This window comes from Chenopodium album, chromosome 10 (assembly GCF_948465745.1).
Source record: "Chenopodium album chromosome 10, dcCheAlbu1.1, whole genome shotgun sequence".
NCBI classification, from domain to species: domain Eukaryota; kingdom Viridiplantae; phylum Streptophyta; class Magnoliopsida; order Caryophyllales; family Amaranthaceae; genus Chenopodium; species Chenopodium album.
The window spans coordinates 7,219,656-7,245,732 of NC_137843.1; the positions used below are offsets into that span (position 1 = coordinate 7,219,656).

Consider the following 26,077-nt stretch of genomic DNA (forward strand, 5'->3'; position numbering starts at 1 on the left):
TATGTTAGAAGTGCATGTATGATGTATTATCACATGTTATTATATAACTTGTTACTGTAATATATTATATTAGTACATGTTCTTTTCAGCTTATTTTTAGTGTAGTTCAGTTTAATTTAGCTCCAATAAGTTCAGTTTAGTTCTTAATTTCTTTCTCTCATAAAATATTCAGTTCAGTTCAATTCAGTTCAATAAATCAGAACATGCCCTTACTCTAGCTTTCTAAAAGACTATATACAAGCTAAGTATACCATATTAATTAAATTCTGATTTGTCCCTAAATTAAAAGACTAAATTAAACTAGTCTACTTCCTACTCTGTATTTTAAAATAAATGTCATGTATAATTTATATATTATTGTCAATCTCCACTCTACTATTTCATATTGTACATATTAAAGGATAGAACTACAAACTTAGCCAACACAATTAACAAAAATTAACGTGAAAAAGTAGTTTAAGGAATTAATTCTCTTCAACTACATTTAAAATTATTACTTTGTATTCTTCTTTGTAAAGATCAAATTTGTAATATCTCACTTGATAGCATTTTTCTTATCAAATCAATTACATTCAATCATAAAATTTAGATCAAATTAAATTATACCATAACATATTAGACCAAATCAAAATGTATCTCACTAATTAATACCAAAACGAACATAACTCTTTATTTCAGATGAGAAAAACGAGTATTAATTGAGTTTAATTATGATAGCGAAAGTCTAGTAATATGAATACAGAGCAATAGTTATAGAAATGTAAATAGTAATGATACGATCTTGTTTTTTAGAGTTACTTTGTTCTGTTCTGCTGACACCTATTCTGCTCTGTCAGAAACTCAAAAGAACAGCCGTACTTGTAAATGAGATGGTCAAAAAAGACAAGTAGAAGCAACATCTTTGAGCAGCTTTTGCATTGTTTCTGTTAACGGCTCACTTGTGACTTTTCCAACTTCCATATTATATCATTGACTGCTTTTCTTTTTATGTCTTCCTATTCCCTTTTCAGTACATTTTTACCGTGTCGTTTTACTGTGTTCGTCCTTCTCTTATGGTATCATCTGAAATATTTTTTTTTTTACCATTTCAATATTCCCCCAATTTCCGAGTTCCACCGAAAGCCACAACTTGTGTTTTGACTATTTAACATGCATTTAGCCATCTACTTGTACGTTGTGCATTATTATTATACATGCATTTAGTCGAGGTATGTAATGAGCTAATGAATGAGTATTGTGATCTAACAATGAGAGAAGACGACAGATAGGTAGAGTTATAAGCATATAAGAGAAAAAATATTTTATAGAAAATACAGTTATGTTCATGTATTAGATGATGTGTTATAGTTCTCGTAAAAAAAAAAAAAAAAAAAAAAAAAAAAAAAAAAAAAGGACCATGTGCTATAGTTGCATATTGGTACTTAAGGTACATTTCTGTTAGATGTTTTTTAATTTTAAAATGAATTTATTTCGTAATTCTTTTTCCCAACATTAAATGTTATAATAGATTCTTACATATATAATACATTAATACCTATAATATAGGTACTCACAATCTAACTTATATGTACTCGAATGTCATGTGCTCCAACGACGATATAAGTGCAAAGTTACAAGTTGTAGCATGGGGCAACCCCGAAAAGGAGAATCATAGCGACAAAGATCTCATGGTAATTGTCTTTGATCTAGTTTTTTTACCCTTTAGCTGACTTGTCATAATATAGATCTCCAACCAGTTCATGGTAAAGGCTTAATATAATGCAATGTTTATTTAATTAATCAATCTAATTATACAAAATCAAAAATGTAAAATCCCAAAATCATTGGAATTCAGAACATTTGACCATCCAGTAACTGCCACTAAAGTAATCATAGTGTATGTCGTGTGGTTTGGCTCCAAAAAGGATAAAGCACAAGACAACCCCAGTTGCTACTTTGCTACTTCCTCACTTATTTTTAATTTTTTATTTTTTTAATAAAAAATACTATCGTATAATCTATTCTATAGCAGTACAAATGTACAATGTCATACTGTCATATTATATGTTTATATTGTATAAATGTGTTTCTTTTAAGCATGCAATATCACCGTCTTTTGCAAAAACATTGGTCTAAAGGTAATTTGGTTCAACTTCCAAAAATATCACAAATTTAGTACTACTATAATGTATCAATATTTAATTAAATTGATTAAATTTGTTGAATGTTACTGCATACAGTACATAAAAGAACAACATAAATGTGCTCCATACTACACCCTCCGTTCCCAAAACTTTGACCCTTTTGAATTAATTTTGCGGTTATTAAGAAACTTAAATAATAAAAAGAAATAAAAACATATTGAAAAAATAAATTTACATAGATTTTGTAAAAAAGTAGAGAGAGAAAGTATTAAAAATACATAAAAAAAAAAAACAAAATTTTATATAAGGAAGCTAATTTTCACAAATATTGTTGTAATTAGTGGGTATTTTAATACAAATGAGTCGATCATTTTGGGACTAAAATTAGACCAAAAGGGTCGAAGTTTTGGGGACGGAGGAAGTACTAATTCTGAACCATCAAGTTATGAACCTGATGCATCATGTATGGCATTTTGGCATTATAATAATAAGGGTGGCTCTGCCCTGATTAATGAATATTGGTATTACCTCCGGTTCATATTATATACAACTTTGGTGTATTATTTGTGAGATATAAAAAATTCCAAAGTTGCATATAATACGAGATGGAGGTAGTATATTGTCGAACTCCGACCCAAATGCCAAATCTAGGTCTAAATGTCACGAGTACTTTTTTTTTTTTTTTTAATACCCACCGATTTCCCGGGTTTTTTTTTTACACATTTAGCACAAGGTTATGTTTTTTATTACACCCGTCTAGCTAATTGGCTAATACGTCAATGCACAAGGAAACACAAAATGTTATTATGTTATGTGTGCTTGGTAGAAAAAGAGATTTTTAAAGATGGACAATGACAATTTTCCTTGCAAAAAATTACTTGTAGATTTCTAATCATTATGATCGTTTACGACCACCAATCAAACGGGCCATAAATCCTTTGTTTCAACAAGAAATTACTGTTATTTAACCTTACTACATATCAATGATGGTAAAATAACCAAATCAGAACAACATACAACCAAAGCATAATGTGAAACTCTCCAAATCAGTAATTTTAATTTGTAAAAGCCTACAAGTTACAGATAGTTTAGGGCGCTGCTATGTGCAAATTCTAACTATGCATTGTATAACCTCAAATGATACAAATCGCACAAAAGGTTTCTACAAAGGAACAAATCTATTCAAATCTTCCGCCACCCTAAATTCAACCAGCTCAATTTATGAAACTACAAAGTCTGCTGTCGTGAAATTGGGGCCATAGGCACAGATGACGAAGGACTATAGAACCCGCTTTCAGATCCTGGATAAGGCTGATACGGGTTACCCTGAGGAGCTGCATAAGGAGACATACCTGTGACTGCGGCCCCAACAGAAGGGTATCCAGACATAGGGGGTGGCTGCGGGGTTGCCCCGTAGCTGTAAGCCACATTAGACATTGATCCAGCAGTCTGAATAAACTGAGGCTGCATTGGATATAATGGCATCGGTGGCAAAGGGGGAAGAGGTGGAGGGGAAGAGGATGGTGGGGGCGGCTTCTCACCAGCTGTTGACTGTGGATTCTGTTGCAGGGATTCAGGATGGGGGAAGGGTGGCAACGGTGGCGGTGGTTGCTGATTTTGAGGGGGTGGCAGAGGCGGGGGTGCTGGTGTATAAGAAGTTGCCTCATTCTCAAGTTTGGGTCTCTTATCAGAATGTTGGGGATCACTAGAGGAATCTGTGGAGTTGCCAAAAGCAACACCTGACACCAAAGAAGTAAGGACATGACTAAGCATCTCAGCTGAAGCAGTAGAAGCAGTAAGTTTAGCTGCCACTGCGGCAGCTGCAGATTTACGGGAGTCGTCCTCAGCAGACGTAACAGATTTATCAGGCAAAGGGACTTGTCTGGTGTATACAACAGGATTTGGTTGCCTGTCCCCAGAAGTAAAACCAGGTGGTGCAGAGGAAGCATGAACATCTTTCATAACCTGTTCCTCCATTGTCATGTTGCTGTCAGAGCTCACAAACTGTCGACCAACAATAACGGCTTGATCCGATTGCAATTGAGCAGCCTAGAGATGCCAGAAGTGCGGAATAGTCAGCACAGGAAGAAAAACATTATGATATCCTCAACTAAACTGAATGAAAAATGAAATAAATTCCAATAGGTAGTTTCAAAATGCACTACATTTCTGGTACATGTAAGCATCCTAAATTTTTGCAAAATCATCTACATAGCCACTAATTGCAGGGACAAAGAAACAGCACAAAATAATATGCAGTCAAGAGGTGAGTAAGGACACAAGTGTTTTTCCCCTCTATTTTCTTATGGGATGGATGCGTAAGCTTAAAATTATCTTTTTAACATGTGAGTAGTACGAGTAAGGGTCTGTTCTCTTCAGCTTTATTTCGGTTCAGTTCAGTTCTTAATTTCCTTCTCTCATAAAATATTCAGTTCAGCTCCAATAAGTTCAGCTTAGTTCAGTCAATCAGAACAGGCCTTAAGATTAGTGACAATCATTACGTGGTAAGAGAAAATAAATGACAGCATCAATATATTGAATTTGGCTAGAACCATAATTTACCATCTTATATCAGTGAACATTGGATATGATGAAGTTTAACTTACTTGGAGCTGACTACGCACTTGATCCAGTTTTATTTCCTGTAAACAAGTCAAAACATCATTCAGTGCTGTCACAGGGTGTAAATATATCCACAAAACTGATATAGCCACAAACACAACCCCCTCCAACCACCACAGCGCAGATTGACAATAAAATTAGAAAAAAAAAAAGTCTGTTGAACATGTTATTTTCTTTGAGAAACCACTTACACAACTAAAGTTCAAGAAACCGCCTTACAAAATACATGTTTAAGAGTTTTTCTTCTAGCCACCGTAAAAAATAAAATAGCCATTTTGCCTTAGCTAAACAGCCACTTAGAATTTGGGTCATTTTAAGTAACTAGAGGCAGTTTTATAATTTAATTACAATCACACTAAGTTACAAGGTAGTTTCTTCAATTATAAACTTAAAAATAAAAATGCAGCAATAGAAAATCACAGTTAAAGCATACTCTGTAAATAATTTACCTGCTCTTGAAGAGCATCTTTCAAATGCGATACAAGACTTGCCCTTGAAGCTTCAAGTGTTGTCAGCTGCTCAATGCATTCCCTCAACGCAACATGCTGTCCTTGCAATTCAGCTCCGCTGAATTTACCTGTTTAACAAGGTGTTTACAAGAAAATATAGCTCAAAACCAACAACAGACATGCATACAAATCATCACCCAAAAACAGAGGAAAACATTTGTAATAAAGAGGAAGGCATATGCTGATACGCTATGCGTCATGTTTCATTCTCTCAAAAAGAAGGTTGAACAAAATGCTCTTCATGAAAATACAGCTCCGTATAGTTTTGTTTCTTTGGATAAAATACTACATAAGATTATGGCAAAAAATTTGTTTCCAATTCTCTAATTTTTCCACAGTCGATTAATGATACATGATGACACTCGAGTGCTCAACTGACACAAGTAACGATACATGATGACACTCAGGTACTCAGCATTTCAAAACCAAATGTTGGTCCCATCCATATGCCATATAGGATTAGCCAAGAAGGTTTAACAAAGAAGTACCGTCGCAAGACTAGGTTGAAAGACAAGACACGTCTGAAACGCATAAAATTGGGGTTTTGAATCAAACAATGTGTAGGACCGACTGAGTCCCTTAAACATTAACAGGCTAATTAACTATATGTTCTCCGACTCACGTGCAAGTCTCAATTGCCAAGAATCATGCCAGGAATTTTGGCAGAAACTAGCATCAGGACGAGCAAGTGAAATGGGGTTTTGGATAAAAAAATTGTGTAGGAACGACTAAACAAGTCCCTGTAAACACTAACTGACAAGAATCCAAACAAATAATTTTGCTGGAACAAATTCCAAAATAACAAACTGATGCATAGATGGTACATTCTATTCATAAAAGACCTAACCCCTTAGATATCCATATCAATAAGCATTCCTAAAGAGCTTATACTACTCTGAAGAAAAGACGATATGTAATTTGCACCATATTGTACAGCTTTTTCCCCTTGCATATAGCCTTATGCCTTAAGTCTATAAATTGCATTTGAAAGAAAGTCGGGTCAATTTTAATCCTCACCCTTCCCTACAAGACTACAAGCCTTAGATAAAAAACCCTTAAGAAGTATATAATCCGTGTACCAAGCTACTTCAAACAAATTCCATTCTCCTTACAATTATTTAATTTTGAAATTACAGTGAGACCTAGGAAACATATTCAAATTCACTTACACACTTAAATGTTTAAGGAATCAGGTTGGCAAAGGAAACGTTTGTCTTATTAGATCAACCAGGCTAGGAGCCTAAAAAGCATGAATGAAAAATCTAATTGGAGAAAGGTGTTAAAAAGCAAGGGAGGGAGGGAATATGATGGCAGAAAACCTGATTAATAATAGCAGACAGAAATTGGCAATGACAGTACACACCACAGACAATAGTCCTTTTAATCCTCATTGCCAAGCAGCCATTAAGTATTTACTCCCTCCATCCCAAAAAGTTGGATATACCGATGAAAACAATAAAGGGAATTTTAAAAAGAAAAACATAGTTTGTAATACTATAATACATTGAAAAGCATTTTACCACTCATATTTTGTTTTGTACAAATCCATTAAAATTTTAATCATACTTTTAGACAGCTAAGGGAGTCCGGGGTGATAAGTAGACAGATGTAATGTATCTATAAAAAATCTGTTATCTATAGTGATATACTATGTTGCACGGAAACGGATACGGATACAGGGACAAAAACAGGTACGGGTACGGAAACGGGATACGGCAAAATCAAAATTTTAAAATACGGGTACGGCATGGATACGGCAAAAAATATATATATATATATATATATATAAATCCGTAAATGTGAAGAAAAATTTTAAATAATTCATAAAAAAAAAAAATAAACAATAAATATAGTAACTAGTAAGTACCATTTAAAATTTCATTAAAAAAAAAACGCAGGAAAAAAAAAAAAAAAAAAAAAAAAAAAGCAGAAAGTGCTCTCTATACACCTACTGGACTGCCAGTCTGCCATCTTCAAGTAAAAAAATAAAAATAAGAAAGAAAAGAAAACAACAAGTTCGAAGAAAGAGAAAAAACGAGAACTAGAAGCAGAACACAGAGAAGAAAAGAAACAGTTACAGGTCGAAGCCTCGCCGGTCGCCGGTGTCGGGGTGGTCGCAGGTGGTCTCTGGTCGCTGCAGACGACTAATCAGGTCGCACCTCCTAGGGTATTGCCGTTCGCAATAGTTAGGGTTTGTGAAAATTGGGGGAAATCGATAATTAGGTTCGCAATTCACTAATTTGGGGTTTTTTTTTTAATAAAAAAAAAAGGGTTGAGCTTCTAAGTGATACTTTAAAAAATTATTTCTCTTCTCTATCATCTTTTGCTTCTCGATCCTGACTGAAGAATCAGTTGCTAGGTTTTTTGACATCTTTTGCAATAAAAATATTACCCAAATAACTTCTTATTATCTCTCCTCTATCATCTTTTGCTTCTCCATTCTCCCTAATCCTCAAACTCCCCATCGATCTACCCTAATAGCTAAATCTCCATAACCCTTGCTAACCTAACTTTGTGAAGTTTCCTGGCTTTGATTAACCTACAGACCTCACATGGCTCACAACAACCAAATTCCTACCATCCCTATTCTCTACTAATTTCAACAATCATGAGGCCAAAAATTTCCTTGTTTTGAAATATTTTTGGAAATATATGTTGGCAAAAATTTCCTTCTTATTATATGTTACATACCAGTACAACCATTCATATAATCTTATTTTGAAAATCATTTTGAAATTTTTTTGGACATTGATTATATGAATGGTTGTACTGGTATGTAACATGATTTTCAAAATGATTAACCAGCATTAACTAATTGTATTATAAGTTCCCCATGTTAAAATAAATAAAATTGGAAAAATTGATTCACTTGGAGCTACTATTATTGTTTATTACTCTGTAATTGTCATATGAGTGTCCTATACTCGAATCCAGCTCCCCTAAGGGAGTCCTTCAAAAGAATCGAATTGAATATTAACAATACTTTGCAACAGAGAAAAACTATTATGACTTGAGATGACAGTAAGGCAAGTTTCAAAAAACATCTCGTTGTCAAAGATATGAAAATATTATACACCATTAAACCCCAACAAGGTAACAAGAGAAGCACATTTAAAATCTTTTAGTGCTATTGTACAAAAATTCATGTATAATTGACAGGAAACACTGCTAAAGCAAGGAGCTAAGGTTTCACTCGGCATGCCTTGTACTAGCAGGAAAGCATTGTATAACCAAACATTATGGTTTACACATGCATTCCACCATGATTTCAACATTCACACCAATCTCCTGGACTATTAAGCACTCCATAATCAAATAACCATGGAAGGAAACAAATCACTTCACCTCTTCCTACATAAGACCACCGCTTATTCCAACAAACACCACACACAATTCTAGGTTCTTAACTTAGGTTATACAAGGGCTAATAAGTTCAAAAAAGGGGTGTTTGGTTCATAGGTTTTAGGTATAAGGTTGGAATGAGTAAAACCCTTACTCGATGTTTGTTTAAGATAAATCTAATTTCTAAACTCATACCTCAAACCCGCAAGGTATGGGTTTAGAAATCCAAGGGGGAAGGCATCAAATAAAAAAGAAGATATCCATTCCCAAACAAAAACTAAACACAAAATATTAAGAATCAAGTTTCAACCCCATAATACCTTAGTTTCATTCTTGTTTCCAAACCCACACCGCTATGTGAGCCAAATGCCCCCTAAGATAATATAAGGGCTAATAAGTTCAAAAAAGATGAGAAAAGAAAAGAGTTCATATGTTTTGATAAAATAAGACAAGGGTTGCGAAGTTTTGGCAAGGACTAACCTTATAGTTAGCTCAAATAAAATAAGATAACAAATAAGGGTTAATCAATTCAAATAAGATAAGCACAAGGCTGCCCATACTGCCATATAAGATAATTAAATTTAAAGTAGCTAGAGCACTACCCTTGGCGTGGACAAAAAATAATTAATTGGGTATAAAGTACTTCTGATATATTTTACACGTCAATTAGTGTTGTTATATTGTGGGCTCATTATTGTAATTATACAGGCTTACATGCATATTAGGAGTTATGTTAGGGTATTATATTTATTAACGTTTTTTTTTTTTTTTGAATAGTATGTTTATGTTAGTTTAATAACCCAATATAAAAGACACGTAGTAAATTAGTTTTTGGGATTTTTAAGTGTTTGAAGAGTGACACACAAACCTTTTATGATTAGTATTATTAACTGACCTTATTAAAGAGTGTTTGAAGGGATTCAAAAACCAATTCATTCTTTCAGAAGTGATTAAACGTATCGTATTCTACTTAATTTTAATTTTTGGGTCAAGATTCATACTTTTGGATCTAGAATCATATCAACCCTAGTCCTAGTATACGGTATACCACATAAACAATAGCTAGACAACATAACACATTTGATAAACAAAAGTAAGGTCCAAGAAATAATAGCCAAACAATTGTTATTCAGTACAGGTTTCAGGTGGTCAAGGGAACAGGCTAGCTGCACACTCACGTGTGGGGTAGAGTTCAATCAACATCCTTAACAGCATCTTAGACTACATTGTTTACGTAAATGAAATTTAATGCTCCAATATTTCAATACTAGCCATCTACTCTTTTAAACCAGTATAATCAATTCAAGAAAAGTCATATGACATCACACTATACAAGAGAAGATTTAACCTAAAAAATACACAAAATTGAATCTACCAATACATTACATTCAGAGGATGAATCATAATGAAGTTGAAATTTGATGAGGACATTCCAAAAAGAACTAAGAAATTTACCTGATTGAATCCCGCTGCCAATATCCTTTATAAGTTTCTCCAAACAGCTAACAGTATTTGTACATCTACTCAGTAAGGCATCTTCATCCAATTGACCCCCATAAATCGTTTCAAAATCTGAAACTATTTTATCTAACATGTTTCCAATAGATTGTCTCTGTCCACAATCAAGTGGTGAAACTTGTGTTAGTAATCAAGTTATCATGCAGACAAAACAAAACAGATCAACTAATCAGCTAGTAAGATTCCTTACAAATTTGAAGCTGAGTTGCTTCCCACTTTTATTAACATTGTTTTCTGGTTGCCTGCCCATAAACTCTTCCTTCAAGATGTGCCCTCTTGAGCCGAACACTTTCCTTTCATCCCATATACTAATCTGTAAAGATAATATAAGCCAGACCAAAAGGTAGGGTTCATTAAGTTACTGGAATAAACACATGTTTAAAAGTCATGGCATAGAATCAAAGGAAATAATATTTCTATTTCAAATAATATAAGTAACCCGTCCATTTGCATGCACACAATCTAGTTCTAACTTGAAGGAATTCAGCATACATCATATGACATGCTATAGGTGCTCAACTTTTATTTGACGCATCATTCTCAAAACACCAGATATCAATCCAACTCTCTATCCACGATAGTTAGATTTCTATTTGGTAGGGTTCAGCAAATAGTTATTTTAAAAAAATATCAGATACAAATTTGATGCTTCTTCCTATTATTTCTCTAATTCTTTCAGTTTCTGGGCCTCAAAGCACCTATCTAGAATTTCAATATGCACCAAAACTGCCATTCAGCATTTCCATGCTTCAAAAACTTATGCGATGTAAATATGCATCTAAAGAACAGTGATAGATGGGGCCAAGTAGTAAATTGATAACAGAAATTACTGAGGAGACCAAACGTTAGATAATAGCTGCCACTCAATACAAAAGAGACTCACCAGTCTACGAGCTGCATTTTTTGCAAACTCATCCCCATTGCGTATAACATCACGAAGTGCTTCAGGAAGGACTCTCCAAAATTCAGCTACGAACTCAGCACCCTTTCTCCGACTATTCTGCAAGATATCATTCGCAAGATACAAAAAGGCCAACCTTTGCTCACGTGGAGAGCTATGAAATTGTCGGTCCCAGGTTTCAACCACTAATTTTGCTTTATTCATGTGAAAAATACACCAATGAGATAGAGCTATATGATGTCAAGGGTGACAATTGACAAGTGGAAGAAACTGAAAACAGTGGCCAACATAATATGCCATACAATTAATTGATGCTTGATTTGTTAAACAAATTAAAAGAAAGGGGGGGGGGGGGAATGTGGCCTTGAGAAACAGATACAATTAAAGGAGTACGATCGGATTCACTTACATCTCTCGCAATCTTTACACTGAGTAATAGAAATAAAACAGATAAACAAAACTTGACAGTTGACAGTGTAGAATACTGGAATGTACAGTACACTGAAATGACACTGGTTGTAGAATATACAAGTAGACAACTCTTCACAGCAAAAGTTGAGTAAAGTAAACAAATCCAAATATATGAATGACTAGATTTGAGTTCACAATGGTTATTTAAAAAAATGAAATGATAGGAATCCATAACATTATCCCTATGATGATATAACATGATTCTACATACTTTCCATAAACAGATCTTTAAATGACAAAACCCAACATATACTGAATATGGATTAAATTGAGCATGTAGTAAACTGGAATTTAGGATAGAAGATTGAGTAAACAAACAAAAAAAAGAATTATTAGACAGCTTTAAGATAATCAGCTAAACACACACACACACACAAGGAAGAGATGGAGAACAACATATAAATTAATAAATAAAGGCAAATAGGATACTCTCTATGCTCTGTTGAGAATTATTGAGCTTTGTCAATTTCTCTACTAAAATCTGAGGGTTGAATGTGCTGCCCATTTTCTCTCTCTTTGAGCAAGTCCACCACGACTACACAAAAGGCCGGTTAGTTCCTGCCCTTCCTGGTGGACCTTTAATCGAAAAAACCTTCAACATAAAAAAATAAATAAATCAATAAAAATAAAAAAAAACAATGAGTTAGAGTTAATCACAGACTCACAACAAGTACATATAAAACGTTCATAAGAGCACTGCCAACATCCAGAAAAACTTTCTTACAGCATTATTAAAGTATTCAAGCTTTTTAATTTTTTATAAATCTGTCTTTTAGGAACATGGTCCACGTCCCCTTCATGTAATCTCACATTAATTGATTTTGTTTCAATCCTAGTAGAAATTCAATCCATATTTTCAACATGATATTCAGCACAATTAAAAAATAACTAGCCATATTGAACATTACAAGTTTACTCATCTTCTGAGTATCTTATACAGGCAGCTTTATATAGTAGCATACCATACTATCAAAGCCATGTTACAGCCAAAGTCCACAATTTTTGGTACAACGTAATTGCTACTTTCCATTTAATCTCCTTTTTGACATTTTATACACGACGGAATCACACATAGTGGAATCACATTCCACCAACTGTTGAGTTATAATCACATTCCACCAATGTGAACAGAAGTTACCAGTCTCAAGCATAGTACTTGTAATAACTAGTAACCGATACTTGACTTAAATGAGTGAATAATCCATTCCAGATTTCACAAGCAAAAAAAAGGTATAGGCAAAGTAGGCCCACAACATTACTTCTCAAGGAACAAAGAGTTCTGAACGGTAAAGGCCACTTAAACAACTTAACATATGTAAAGTTCAATATGACTACTTCATACCAAGTGGCTGAATTTCCAATGTATGAACATTTTACTTACTTTCATACCATTGACAATAGCCAAGTGAAACCTAATTCATTCATAATAAACATTTTACTTAATTCTGAACACGACTCCTAAGTGTCAATGGTGGATAACCACTACACTCGCGAAATTTGAAAATCATTACAATGCGAATATCAAATTGAATCCAAACCAAGACTTAGCTAACAGTAAGAAATTAAACTGTTGATCAGGAACAGAATGGAATCATTACAGTAATTATTATTTGACTAACAATTTAAAATTCTAGCTAGTACAGAACCAATGTAAAAGAAGAAAATTCCTAAATTGTTTAAGGCAGCCCAAAAGTTGAAACTGCCAACCCTTTCAGCAGTTCAACTTACTTTCTCATATGTGCAGGTTTCTGAATCTCTTATCAAACACCCACAAAATAAATTACAAAAAAAAATTGTCACAGGATAATCTCAATGATTTAGTAACAATTTTTTATTTTTTACATCCACTCATTAATTATCCAACTTGAATTTAAAAGTTATAAAAAAAAATAAAAAAAAAAAAATACATTCGTTCTTGATTAATGAGGCACCAGACAAAACAATTCACACAGAGTAATCAAGAATGAAAACAGACAAAAGATGCAAACTTTAGCAAGAAAACCCTAAAACTCGAATGGAAAAATAACTTAAAAGAGTTAGAAAATTAAAATAAATAAATAAACCCCATGAAAATTCAAACAATGAGGTAAAAAAACGAGAAAGAAATCAAATTTCAATTAAAATAAAGATATGAAGACGAAACAAAAATGTAGAAGCAGGGGATAAAGAAAACAACTCACCAGGAAAGATACAACCAAAGCCCAGAAATTAAACTAAATTGAAGAGGAAAAAATTGGATAAATTAGGTATAATTACGTGAATTAAAAGGAAGAATCATCCTTTTAATTCGATTTGGATGGAAAAAATTGAAAATAAAGTTAGCAGGTTAGGGTGAAGTGCAGTAAATTTGGATGCAGGGGAGGAGAGAGAAAGAAGAAGAAAAGGGGACGAACAAATAATTTGGGTTTGAAGAAGAAGAGGGCAACAATACAATTGCAAGGGTGCGTGAGTTGAGAAATTGTTTTTGCCAAATTTACCCCTGTTTCCTGTGTTTTTTTTAGGGTGTTTTTTCTTTTGATTTTTCAATTTGTTTTGGAGAGAGATTTCGTCATCTAATTTTGAGTCTAAAACTCTGTCTTTGCTAATGTCTGTAGATATATAAAATATCTTGTTTGAATCGTTTTAATATATATTGTATTAATTTTTACTTTTATAATTTTACAATGTTGATAATTAGAGATATTAATCGTTAGAAACATGTGTTGGCAAGCGTGATAATAAAAAGATGTCAACTAAAAAAAATAGAGGAAGCTTTTTTTTTTTTTTTTTTTTTTTTGTATACAAATACAAAGTATATAAAAGTAGGAAAGACTTTAACAGCTATCTCTCTCGCCTCTCCTCTTCTCTTATCTCCTCCTCTTTTCTAGGGTTTCTCCAAAATTTGGCCGTTTAGGCCGGAAATTAGGCTATTTCCGACCTTTTTCCCTTAAGTTTATTTAGTTTTGCAATTTAGGTTTCAATAAATTTACACTAGTGTAGAAATTCGCCCGTCTCCCTATGGTGGAGTGTCTCCCTATGGTGGAGTCGTTAGTTTTTGTTAGTTTAGTTGTTTGTTTGCGTTTAGGGTTTGTTTGTGTGTTAGGGTTTATCAAAAAGTTTAATCATCTTTTGCCCTACTGTCAGTTCGTTGGTAAAGATTTGTTCGGGATCGCAACGGTTGTCAAGTTTTCAAATGCGTTCAAGCGAATTAGATGAAAATCATCCTTACGGCTGCAACAAATCGTTAGACCGTCTCTCCGAAAAGGCTGTATATTCCAGCGATGTGTGCGAGAGAAGTACCACAGTGCAAGATCTTTTCAATGATCATAGCTTTGATGAAGGAAACCCTAGTTTGATTCAATTTTATGTATTTGTTAATTTGGATTTTATTTGTAGATGTCGGATGACATTTTATTAATGAATTGATTTGTTTCAAAAAAAAAAAAGTAGGAAAGACTTCTTTCAAGACTATAGCCTAACTATTATAAATTTTAAAAAAAAAAAATACTATCTAGAAAATTGCACAAAACAACATGTTTAGCTACCTATTTCGGTCGATTGTTTTCGTAAATTTATCTCTTTTTTCAACTTTTGTTTTTTTTTTCGAGCTTGTCTCATGTCTTATGCTAGGTACATTGATGCACACGTATCCGGTGATGGAATCATAGTGATTTTCACCATCTTACAACTATATTGTCATAACTAGGGATGACAATGGGTCGAATTTGGATTGGATTATGCAAAATCCGACTCCAACCCTACAAGAAGTCGGATTATTAATCTGCCTCCGCCTCCAACATCCGATTCCGATCCGACTTAAATTTCCAACTCCGACTTGGACTTTATATTCATATATAATCAACTTCAAAAACCTATAAATTTATGAATTGAATAATATTTAAAATATATATAAGTACATAGAAAAGTCGGAGTCAGATCGGATAAGTTGGATTCTAAGTAGACTCCAACTTTGACCTTCCTTTGACTCGGGGTTGGATTTTTTAAACAAAGTTGTGTTCGGATTATTATTTCTCGAATGCGGTTTAGATTTTTTTTCGAATCAGATCGGACTAGGAGCGGATTCATACTAGATTGTCATCCCTAGTCATAACCTTGGAAATCACAAGGTTGAACAACAAAAAAGTCAAGGGCAGTTGGTTGGGGGTATTCATCAAAGAAAAAGGGAACCAACTACCCTGATTCCCTTTGTAATGTTGTTTGTTAGACTATTTTTCTCATTCCCTTTACCTTCTCCATTCCCCAATGTATTCTAAGTTGATTCCCCATCCCCTAATTTTTTCCATTCCTTTTCCTTAGCCAACTATTAGGGGTGTTCAAAAATTGATCTGGGCCGACCCCGGACCGGACCAAATTAATTTAACCGGCCCGGTCTCTGGGTCGAAAAATTTGTTTTTTCATTTTTCGGTTCGGTTCAAAACCCTATAAAAACCGATCTTGGACCGAATCGCTTTTGTGCTTAAAATTAGACATAAAATCTTTAATAATGATTAAGATTATCCTTAAAAAGCTTGGAAAACTTTAGTCGTATGAGCTTTTTTGTACTAAACATACAAAATAAAAAAAAAGACGTCAAAATATTGTTTTTCCTTTTTTTTTCAAGTTTTCCATAGATTATTTAAAAGTTAGAATTTTTTTTTATAAAATTTCTAAAATCAGTTCAAACCGGTCTAGTTTGGGTTTTGGACTGATTTTTTTGGTCCAGTTTAAGTTTGATCCTAACTTAATCGGTCCGGTCTTCGGTTCTTGAAATTCAATTTTTCATCAGCCCAACCCACTATCACACCACCATACCACCACCACCACCCTTCTACCCTAACCCCACCACCAAACCATTCAGCCACCTTCCTTCGGCGCACCTCCCATCACCCCTGCAGGGTTTTTCAGGGGAAATTCTACAAAGAGAGGTGGTTTGGAGGGAAGGGGGGCGGTAGGGGTGAGGGATTGAGGGGAGAGTGCAACGAGGTGACATGGTGGTGGTGGTTGGATGGTTCGATTTTCACAGTGGTCGGTGACAGAGGAAAAGATAAGTGAATTGGTCGTTTTGTAGCGGTAATTTTGATTCCTTTCTTGTTTTAAACAAACAACATTGTTAATTAAAGGGAGTTACATTCTATATTCTTCTCCTTTCCCTTACTTCAAGTCATTATGTAATACCCTAAATTTTCTATTTTAAGTTTTAAAGACGAAACTTGTTTTAAGGAAGGTAGCTTGTTATACTCGAAATATTTTGTTACCTTTTAAAATATAAAGATTAGACTTTTGTATATTTCAAAGTGTTTATTTCTTATATATGATAAAATTTTAAAACTTTATTAATTTTATTAAGGAAATTTAATCTCTTTTTGCGAGATGGTATAAATACACCTTCACTTATAAAACCTGCATCCATGAGTTTTGAAGATTTATAGCCATTATTATTTAAACTAATTTTGTTTTACTTTATTCTTCTATGGTGTAGCCGAGAGTTTCATCTAACAGCCCTATATGTATAATCATATTTATTAGTTTGATAGATTGGCATTCGTAATCAATATTTCACGCTTAATTATATTTGAAGCATTAGCATGGTAATTTCATGGTCTAAACCTTAACAGTGTTTCAATTGTTTGGGTACGTATCGATCGCAAAGGTAATCACACGACCTTAATTAATTTTTGAATTTGTTTGATTATAAATCGTTAGTATATATTAATTGTACTCCGTATTGTTATATGTAAATTTTATAATTTATGAATTATATATGATCATGATTTATATATATACATGATTAGTATGTGGTATAATATAACTCTAATTGCCGTATTATTTTTGTGGTATTGATTGATTGTGTTATTTTTCTAGGGTTTTTAGTGTATTTGTTATAGGGAGTATTGTTTTATCGAGGTTTAGGGTTACTAATATAATATTGGGTTGGGAATTTATTATATTTGGGTATTAGTTTTATTGCTTGTAAGAGTTGAGACATTTTATGAATTGAGTATGTTGTGTTACATTATTTGGGAACATGTGCCATTGAGATTGTTTATGAATGATTATTTGATCGGGTATGAGATCAAAAGGTTGAGAATGGTTATTTTATTCTTGGTTTGAGGCTCGGCGTTTATTACCTTAGTTCTTGGCATATTGGTAAGAGGATGATAATCACTAGTTAAGAATGAACACTACTACAAAAATTGGCGAAGAGACCCGTTCAAATATGCTTAAGAGACCGCCTCTGAAGGGGTCTCTATCTCAGGGGTCTGTTTGCTAAATAGACCCTCTCATGAGAGGGGTCTGTTTCAGAAGGCAAAGAGACCCGTTGTTAAAGATAGGAGGTATGTTATGTGAGGTATAAAGTTAAAATTTATTAAGGGTAAGAGACCTCTTATTAGAAATATTAGGTATGTTTAGTCGTATCTAACACACCTCTTATGTTATACAACAGGTCTCTTTGTTCTTTTTTTTTTTAAAAAAAAAAATATCAAATTTAATTTCATTTTGGGTCTTATTTAAATTTTGAAATTTGAATTTATAATCTTTATTCCAATGGCTGAAAATGGTAACTTTTAGATTAATAAAATACAAGTACCAACATAATTGATGTTATATATGAACAAAATCAGCTCTTTGAAATTCTAAAAAACAAATGTATAAACTTATCGTATGTTTACAAATATAATTACAATCAATAGAATGGCTTGATTACTCCATATTTGTTCTCCTTCATTTGAAATGTTCTTGAATTAGATCTGGTATTATAAAAACAAAAGATTTAGTTACAACTACACTATATAAAAAAAGGGGTTGTACAAAATACATAATTAAAATTCACAAGAAAAACAAGTTATTAAAGAAAAGGAAATGTATCAACTGAGTAAGATTGAACGAAGAAAATCAGGAAAAATTTTAGAGAAAAACTCACCTCCTCCTTTACTTGAACCCCGTAATGTACATAGACAGTTCATCAATACAATGTTCAAACTAAAAATAATTTAAACAAAATTAATTTAGCACACCAATTTAACCCCTCAAAAAATATATTACTAGATCCCGGCCACAATAATCAATCATCCACCCCCACTAAACCAAACCCACAATCTCAAAGCAACCCAGAATAACAAGATAGGAAAAAATAATTTTAAGAATCCCATACAAAATACCCAATCAAACTTACAAATACCCAATCAAGTTGGTTCGATCTGCCGAACCGGTTGATTATCTAGTTGTTCATTATAGTGGTCAAATACTTGTAAGAACTCCTTACAATATACCCAATCAAGACGCATGCAAATCCAAAAACGAATTTATAAAACTTTTAACAATTTCAAGATTAACAGTTCAAATTACCTTATAAATCAAAATAAATTTAACAAAATAAAAATTAAAATGTAACATACCAACAATAAAAAGTATAATACTGCAGTAGCACCATTGTTGTGGCGTCATCGTAGCATTGTTTTCTTTCATATACAAGATTAGATAGCAACAATTTTAGATGGAGAAAGTTGTGAGGAAATAGAATGAAATTCCTACAGAGTAAATTAGAAAAGGAATATGAAAAGAGTGGTATTGGAAAAATAAATGTGCATTGTATAAAAAAAAAACATACTAGAAGATATAGAGGTGTGAGGGAGCCCGTGAAAAAAATGTAAGGGATCCGTTAGTTTAATGACGGGTCTCTTAGCAATCTTATTTTTTAATTGAAAAAAGGTGAGCCCGTGAAAAAAAAAATGTAAGGGATCCGTTAGTTTAATGACGGGTCTCTTATCTTTTTTTTTTTTTTAATTGAAAAAGGTGAGACCCGTTATACGTAATAAAGGATCTCTTTCATGAAACAGACCTGTTGGCTAAAGTAACAACTCTTTAATTAGGGGTCTCTTTTTTATGTTTTGTAGTAGTGGAAGTACAATCTTTATTTATATTTTTCTATGATCCCCTACAGTGGGATTGACCCATATGTGGTTTGGTTTAAGGTGATTTTTTTGTTTATTGAGAGTATTCAAGTTTTTATACTTGTTGATTTGTTATTCGAATTACCTCATGTCCAAGGCTAGGTATAGAACAAAGAGCATGACACACTTATGGGTTATATGAGCTAATTGAGTAGAGATTGTATTATTATTTGAGGTTGGGTTTGATAAAGGTTATTTTCATAGTACAATGTGTAATGAACTACATTGATTAATTGATGAACTAGTAATTATTAATTATTATATTATTCTTTGTATTATGATATGTGGTGATTACTCAGCTTTTTACTGACGTGTGTTTGTTTGTTATGCTACTTGTGTTTACGGCCATGTCTTTTTCTTATGATGGTCCTGCGACGATCTATTTTGGAATTTGTCCTTAATGGTGAGCAGTCAAGATTGTAACAGGTTGATCAAGTGATGATCGTAGCTAAAGGAGCTCAAGTGTTTTGATTAATTTGTCATAACGAGTTTGTAAAGTTGTATAAATAGCTCACTTAAATTTATTGGGTTGTTTTTATTGGGATTTTGTAAGCCTTAACACTTGACAGGTTGTCGAGTGTGGCGGTAATACTTCCAATTTAAGTGTATGTGTAGAGAATATTTCAAGCATCCCACACTTGAGCCCCACTGTGATCATACACTTAAGCATGGTGGCGTCCAAAGGGAAGGAAGTTAGAGCAAAAGAGTCGCCAACAAGTTTTAGGAACTTGTAAACCGTTCACAGGGTGAAGGTTACACCTTTTCACGATCCATGAGATCGCTAACTCCATAGTGGTCCGGAACCATGACTGGATATTCGGGGATGAAGGTACAAATCCAATTTAAAAGAGATTGAACCTGCCCTAAATAGGCCTCTACTTTATTCTTCTCATATTCATGTGCGCTTTCTGACTAACATACAACCAATATATTAATCATAAACCTGTTTAATCTATGTTGGTTGAATATTAATGCACAAACAAAACTATTATTGGTGATCACTTGAATTAAAATCACATTAGCCTAAATAAAATTATTAATTATCTTATTAAGCGTGATTTCAAGTACAAATTCCCTTTAAACCTGCAAGAGAGGGCGTGATCAAGCAATAACAATAATATCAAGCAACATAATAATATTAATACAACAAATCATCATCACCACAAAAAATCTCAATAAAGCATAATAATATTATTAGCAAGATCCCAGACATGATACTAACAAGATTAATAACAAATCCTAACATGTTACTAAACAATAAAGATCAAAGCTTTAACCCTAACATGATACTAGCATGATAGAAGAAATAGAAAGCAACCTAAGCATGATACTAGAAAGCAATAAATAACATCTTAACATGATACTAGGAATTAAAATAATCTAAGCATGCTTTCTAAAGATATAGAGCAATAAAATTACTCACTTTGTTGCTTTATATCTCTTTCTATCAAAACAATACACACGTTAAAAAACTTCAAGGAAAATATTAAATCAAATAATTAATTTAAATAATTGAAATAGAGTTGGGACCAAACCCTTAGAAATTATCAACCTTTCACGTCTAGGGCGAAGGCAACTTCGAACTTGGTTGTGTGCGTCTAAGACTCGTGAATACAGTATTATATTTTGAAAAGGGAAAGATTAGAAATCAAGAGAGTGAAGGAAAGAATAAGCTTCCAGCTTTGAAAAGAGAAGAGAATTAGAATTAGATGATTGCTGGTGATTAAAATGGGGAAATACGACCCTATTTATAGAGAAAAACATCCGAAAATGATTAGAAAAGAGTTAGAATTTGAATCGGAATAAAATTCCTTTTGACACGACAAGATAAGGACTATCGCGGCGCGATAAGATTATCGCATCGCGACAAAAACAGTTTTTTACGGATTTTGTTTTTATCATGGCTTTTGATCCAGAAGTCGAAATAAGTCATATAATACGTCGTTGGAAATCCCTTGAAGTCTACTTTCCAAACCAATTAGAATCAGATTAAAATCTTTTGTAGATAAAATGATATGGCCGAAATAGTGGAAGGGTGTCAGTTTTGGATAGAGTTTCGTATTTCTTTCATATCTTTTTCGTTATAGCTCGGAATTAATATTATAATATATCATTGGAAAGATAATTTCAAGATCTATCCAACCATATAAAATTTGGATAAAAATTATGAGACACAAAAATAATATCTGAACATATTCCATTTTGCACAAAACAAGGACTCTAAAAAAGAGGAGTTTTATTAAATTTCAAATTCTTTAATCTTATGTTTTCAAAAAAGGATAATTAAGATCTTTTAGAAACTTATAGAAGCTTCTAATTAATCCTAATTAGTTTAGGAATGGGATTAAGGCTTTGGACCCTCCACATGATCATTGGGTCGTAGGTAAAATCCAATTTGAGCTCAGTTTAGTATTTTAGCCATAACTTCCTCATTATTCATCGGAATTGGGCTTATAATATATCACTGGAAAGGTCTTTCCAAGACCCATCCAAATACAAAATTATTGAACCCATATTATGGACCAAACTAAACTGGACTGGACATTTTTCATAAATAGTGTACGAAAAGAAAGATTTTCAAAAGCAGAAAGAAGTATATTTATTAAAAACAGAGAGATTCACGAGACTCTTTCACATTTCACCTCGTTCGATAATCAATGACGTGAAAGGTATTCATCACTGGTTTTGGTTTTTGGGGAGACACAATCAGGTGTCTACAGTATGCTTTCGCAATTTTATTCAAAAGTTGTTTATTTTTCCTTTAATTCTTATTTATTATTGTAGACACCCAAATGTGTCTCCCCAAAACCAAACCCAGTGATGAATACCTTTCACGTCATTTGATTATCGAACAAAGTGAAAGTGTGGAAAGTCTAGTGACGAGGATGTTTTTATGAAAATATTTCTCTTTCTGTTTTCAAAAATATTTCTTTTCTTACTCTGTTTATATAAAAATAGCCAGTCCAGTTTGGTTTGGTCCATGATAAGGGTCCAATAACAGTGTAGTTGGATTGGGTTTGAAAAGAGTTTTCCAATGATATATTATAATCCCAATTCCGATGAATTATGATGAAGTTATGGATTAAATTAAATTAGGCCCAATGATTTTAAATGTGGCTCAATGATGTAGAGGAGGGCCTATTAATTATTATTTCTAAAGTAATTAGGATTGATTTTGATCTTCTAGGAACATCTAGAAGGTTCTCTTTAATTCTAATAAGATTAGGATTGATAATTATATTTTTAAAAAAGATGTTTTATTTTGAATAAGATATATTAAATTTGATTGTAAATCTGCTTGGACGCAGTTACCTGTAACCGGTTTAAAAAGTGATTCCGCTTGTAAAAGCGCGTTGTACTTTTGAACCAGCACGAGACGACAAAGTCGTCGCCTGACGCTGACTTTCGTTTCCTGGCGCTGACCTTCGTCGCCTGGCGACGAGCTTATCGTCTGGCGCTGACTCTTGTCGTTGGCGACAGGAGGTATTTTATTCCGAATATGATTTTCTTTGATCCCGTGCTATTTTTCCTATAAATAGGGGACGAATTTCCCTGTTTTCAAGGATCTACAATCAACAATCATCTCTCTCTATTCTCTTTCTAAAAAGCTAGAAGCTTTCCTTTTCTCTCTATTCTTTTTCTAAACCTTCCCCTTTTACAAAATTCCACATACATTAGTTCTAGACACACCTAGCCAAGTTCGAGCTTGCCTTCGCCTTAGATGTGAATGGTTGATAATTTTTGAGGGTTTGGTTCCAAATTCCTATTTCAATTATTTAATTTAATTGTTTGATTTTAATATTTTCCTTGAAGTTACTAACGCGTGTATTTTGTTATTAGAAAGAGATACGAGGCATTCAAGTAAGTAATTTAATTGCTTTATTGATCTTTTGATATAGAAATCATGCTTAGATTATTTTGTTGATTCCTAGTATCATGTTAGGATGTTTTATTGCTTCCTAGTATCATGTTTAGGGTTAATTAAAATTTCTAATATCATGTATATTATTATGATGCTTCCTTTTTCTTTCCTAATATCATGTTAGTAGCATGTTAGGGATAAAGCTTTGATCTTTAATGTTTAGTGACATGCTAGGGTTTGTTATTAATCTTGTTAGTATCATGCCCAGGATCTTGCTAATATTATTATGCTTTGAGATTGAGAATATTATTATGATGATTGTTATTATGTTGCTTGATATTATATACATTATTGTTATTGCTTGATCACGCCTTTTATGCAGGTTTAAAGGGAATTTGCACTTGTAATCACGCTTAATAAGATAATTAATAATCTTGTTTAGGTTAATATGATTATAATTCAAGTGATAGCCAATAATAGATTTGTTTGTGCATTAATTTCAACCAACATAGATTAAACAAGTTTAGGGTTAATCTAATGATTGTATGTTAGTCAGAAAGCGCACATGAATACGAGAAGAATAAAGTAGAGGCCTATTTTTAGGGCAAACTCAATCTCTTTTAGGTTGGATTTGTACCTTCATCCCCGAACTTCCAGTCATGGTTCCAGACCTATTGGAGTTAACGATCTCCTAGATCGTTAAGGGGTGTAACCTTCACCATGTGAACGGTTTACAAGTTCTTAAAACTTGTTGGCGACTCTTTTGCTCTAGCTTCCTTCCCTTTGGACGCTACCATGCTTAAGTGTATGATCACAGTGGGGCTCAAGTGTGGGATGCTTGAAATATTCCCTACAATTATTAGTTAGTAAATCGGGGGTGTTACACATTATCTTTCCCTTAGATCATTAGATGAACCAATCGACCCCTCGAGTTAATAGGTTTCCAAATAATATTATACATAAGATCATGAACCCTGTTTAGCATGATAAACATCACACATTAGTTTCTTGTAGTTCTTTAATAAAACTCATATCATCATATCTAATGAATGACTAAGGATGTCACTTCAGTGGGGCGGGGATGAGCCCAAGTTTTCTTAGCATATGGTGAGGATGGGATGGGGATGAAAACCATAACCACCTTACCCCGCCTCATACCTGCTCCCATTATCCATATATTTTAAAAAATTACATAAAGTATGCAAATTATTCAAGGTCTAAAGACTTGATATCAGATTCAAACACTTGTTGCTAAATTCCTCCGTTCTTTTTTACTTGACCCGTTTTGACTTTTACACTATTCACTGTCCCTTATTTAAACATCTTTGTGAATAATATATAAGGAAAAACATATTTATGTGGGATTTTTTTGAATTCATCTCAATAAGTACCATCACGATAATATATAACTTTTATAATTTTCTTATGGAGAATTAAAGTTATTAATCTTTAAGTTTTGCATTGACAAGCATGATACAAGAAATTGATTAGGTAAAAAAAAAAAACAGAGAAAGTATCATTTTGTGTTAAAGAAAAAAAAAATAACGCAATGCTAATATGCTATCATTCTGTCAAACAAAAACAGATTGTGTATTAAATGATTACTTTTTGTAATTTATTTTAGTATGTATTTAGTAATTCATTATTGCCATTTTATTGGGCTAATTTTTTTCCCCCTTTCTTATAATTAAGATAAAGATGGAACTGGGCCCGGCACGAAAAAAAACACGGTACGGTACTGTGCGTGAGGGTCGGGCTAGGCCACCTTTATGTGAGAGAAGCACGATAAGGTACAGTACGACCGAGCCCGCCACAACAAAATATGCTAAAATCAATGCAATTTTACTTAGGCACGCAAGTCTGGCACGGCCCGTCAAGATGACACGTGGGTGTGGGTCATGCACGGACCAACCTTTTGTAAACTTCGGCCTGCATGGCACGACACAAAACTCGCAGACCGAGCCATCGGCCGGGCCTAACCAACCCCAAATCCATGTGGGCCTAACACGAGACACAACCCGGCACGCCCTAAAACCGTCTTTAGTATAAGGTGGGTCTAGGACGGGGAAGGTGGATGGGTGTGGATATCCAAGTGGAGAGTGCAACAGGGATGATTTTAGATTTGGATCCATTGTGGGATAAGAATAAAAATGCTAGATGGAGTTGAGGATGTCGACATCTGCCCCTGGAAGACAAACCCATTATTGTAGGTCCAAAATAAATTACATATAACATATATAAACATATAAAGTAGTCAAAAGTATCATATAGCTGACAGGCTAAAGTCGTATCACCTAATCAAAAGTAATTCCTAAAACTACTAACTAATAATAGGTAGGGAAGTAGGGTCGAATCCACAGGGAAACGAGTCTTTCTATTCCTAATTAATTATTATAATCTAAATTATTAAGTAACCAAAAGTTGTTATTTAAAGGAACTATACTACGAGGAATATGAGTAGGGAGAAATCAAATGATAAAAAACCTAGGGCATAGGTTCACCAATAAATAATATTCCAGGGTAAAACATAACAATCAATCATCAATACATCAATTAATCAGATCATAAAGGGCTTTCGCTACGTATTACAATCACAGAGTTAATTTACCGATATTAAATCTCATCTCTCGAATCTCGACCTAACCATTTATAAATTAGTTTGCCTATTGAAACTAAGCCTAAACATCAATTCTCATATCTCGAATCTCGAATCAATATTGCTAAACTCATACGAATTAAATCTGGCCAAATCTAACCGTATAGCATTAAATCAATCAATAGGAAATTAATCAAGCATT

General features: G+C 33.3%; 1 protein-coding gene across 1 annotated transcript; it reads right to left on the reverse strand.

The window, feature by feature from the left end:
• Positions 1-3,099: 3,099 nt before the first annotated feature.
• LOC145563346 (uncharacterized) lies at positions 3,100-13,927 on the reverse strand. The gene is made up of 8 exons (XM_081623790.1): positions 13,667-13,927; positions 11,916-12,078; positions 10,998-11,245; positions 10,305-10,427; positions 10,052-10,208; positions 5,195-5,322; positions 4,730-4,765; positions 3,100-4,172 (listed from the first exon to the last, which is right to left on the reverse strand). Exons 2-8 carry the CDS (start codon positions 11,989-11,991, stop codon positions 3,351-3,353), a joined length of 1,590 nt encoding a protein of 529 aa, XP_081479916.1. The 5' UTR covers positions 11,992-12,078; positions 13,667-13,927; the 3' UTR covers positions 3,100-3,350.
• Between the last annotated feature and the right edge of the window lie 12,150 nt (positions 13,928-26,077).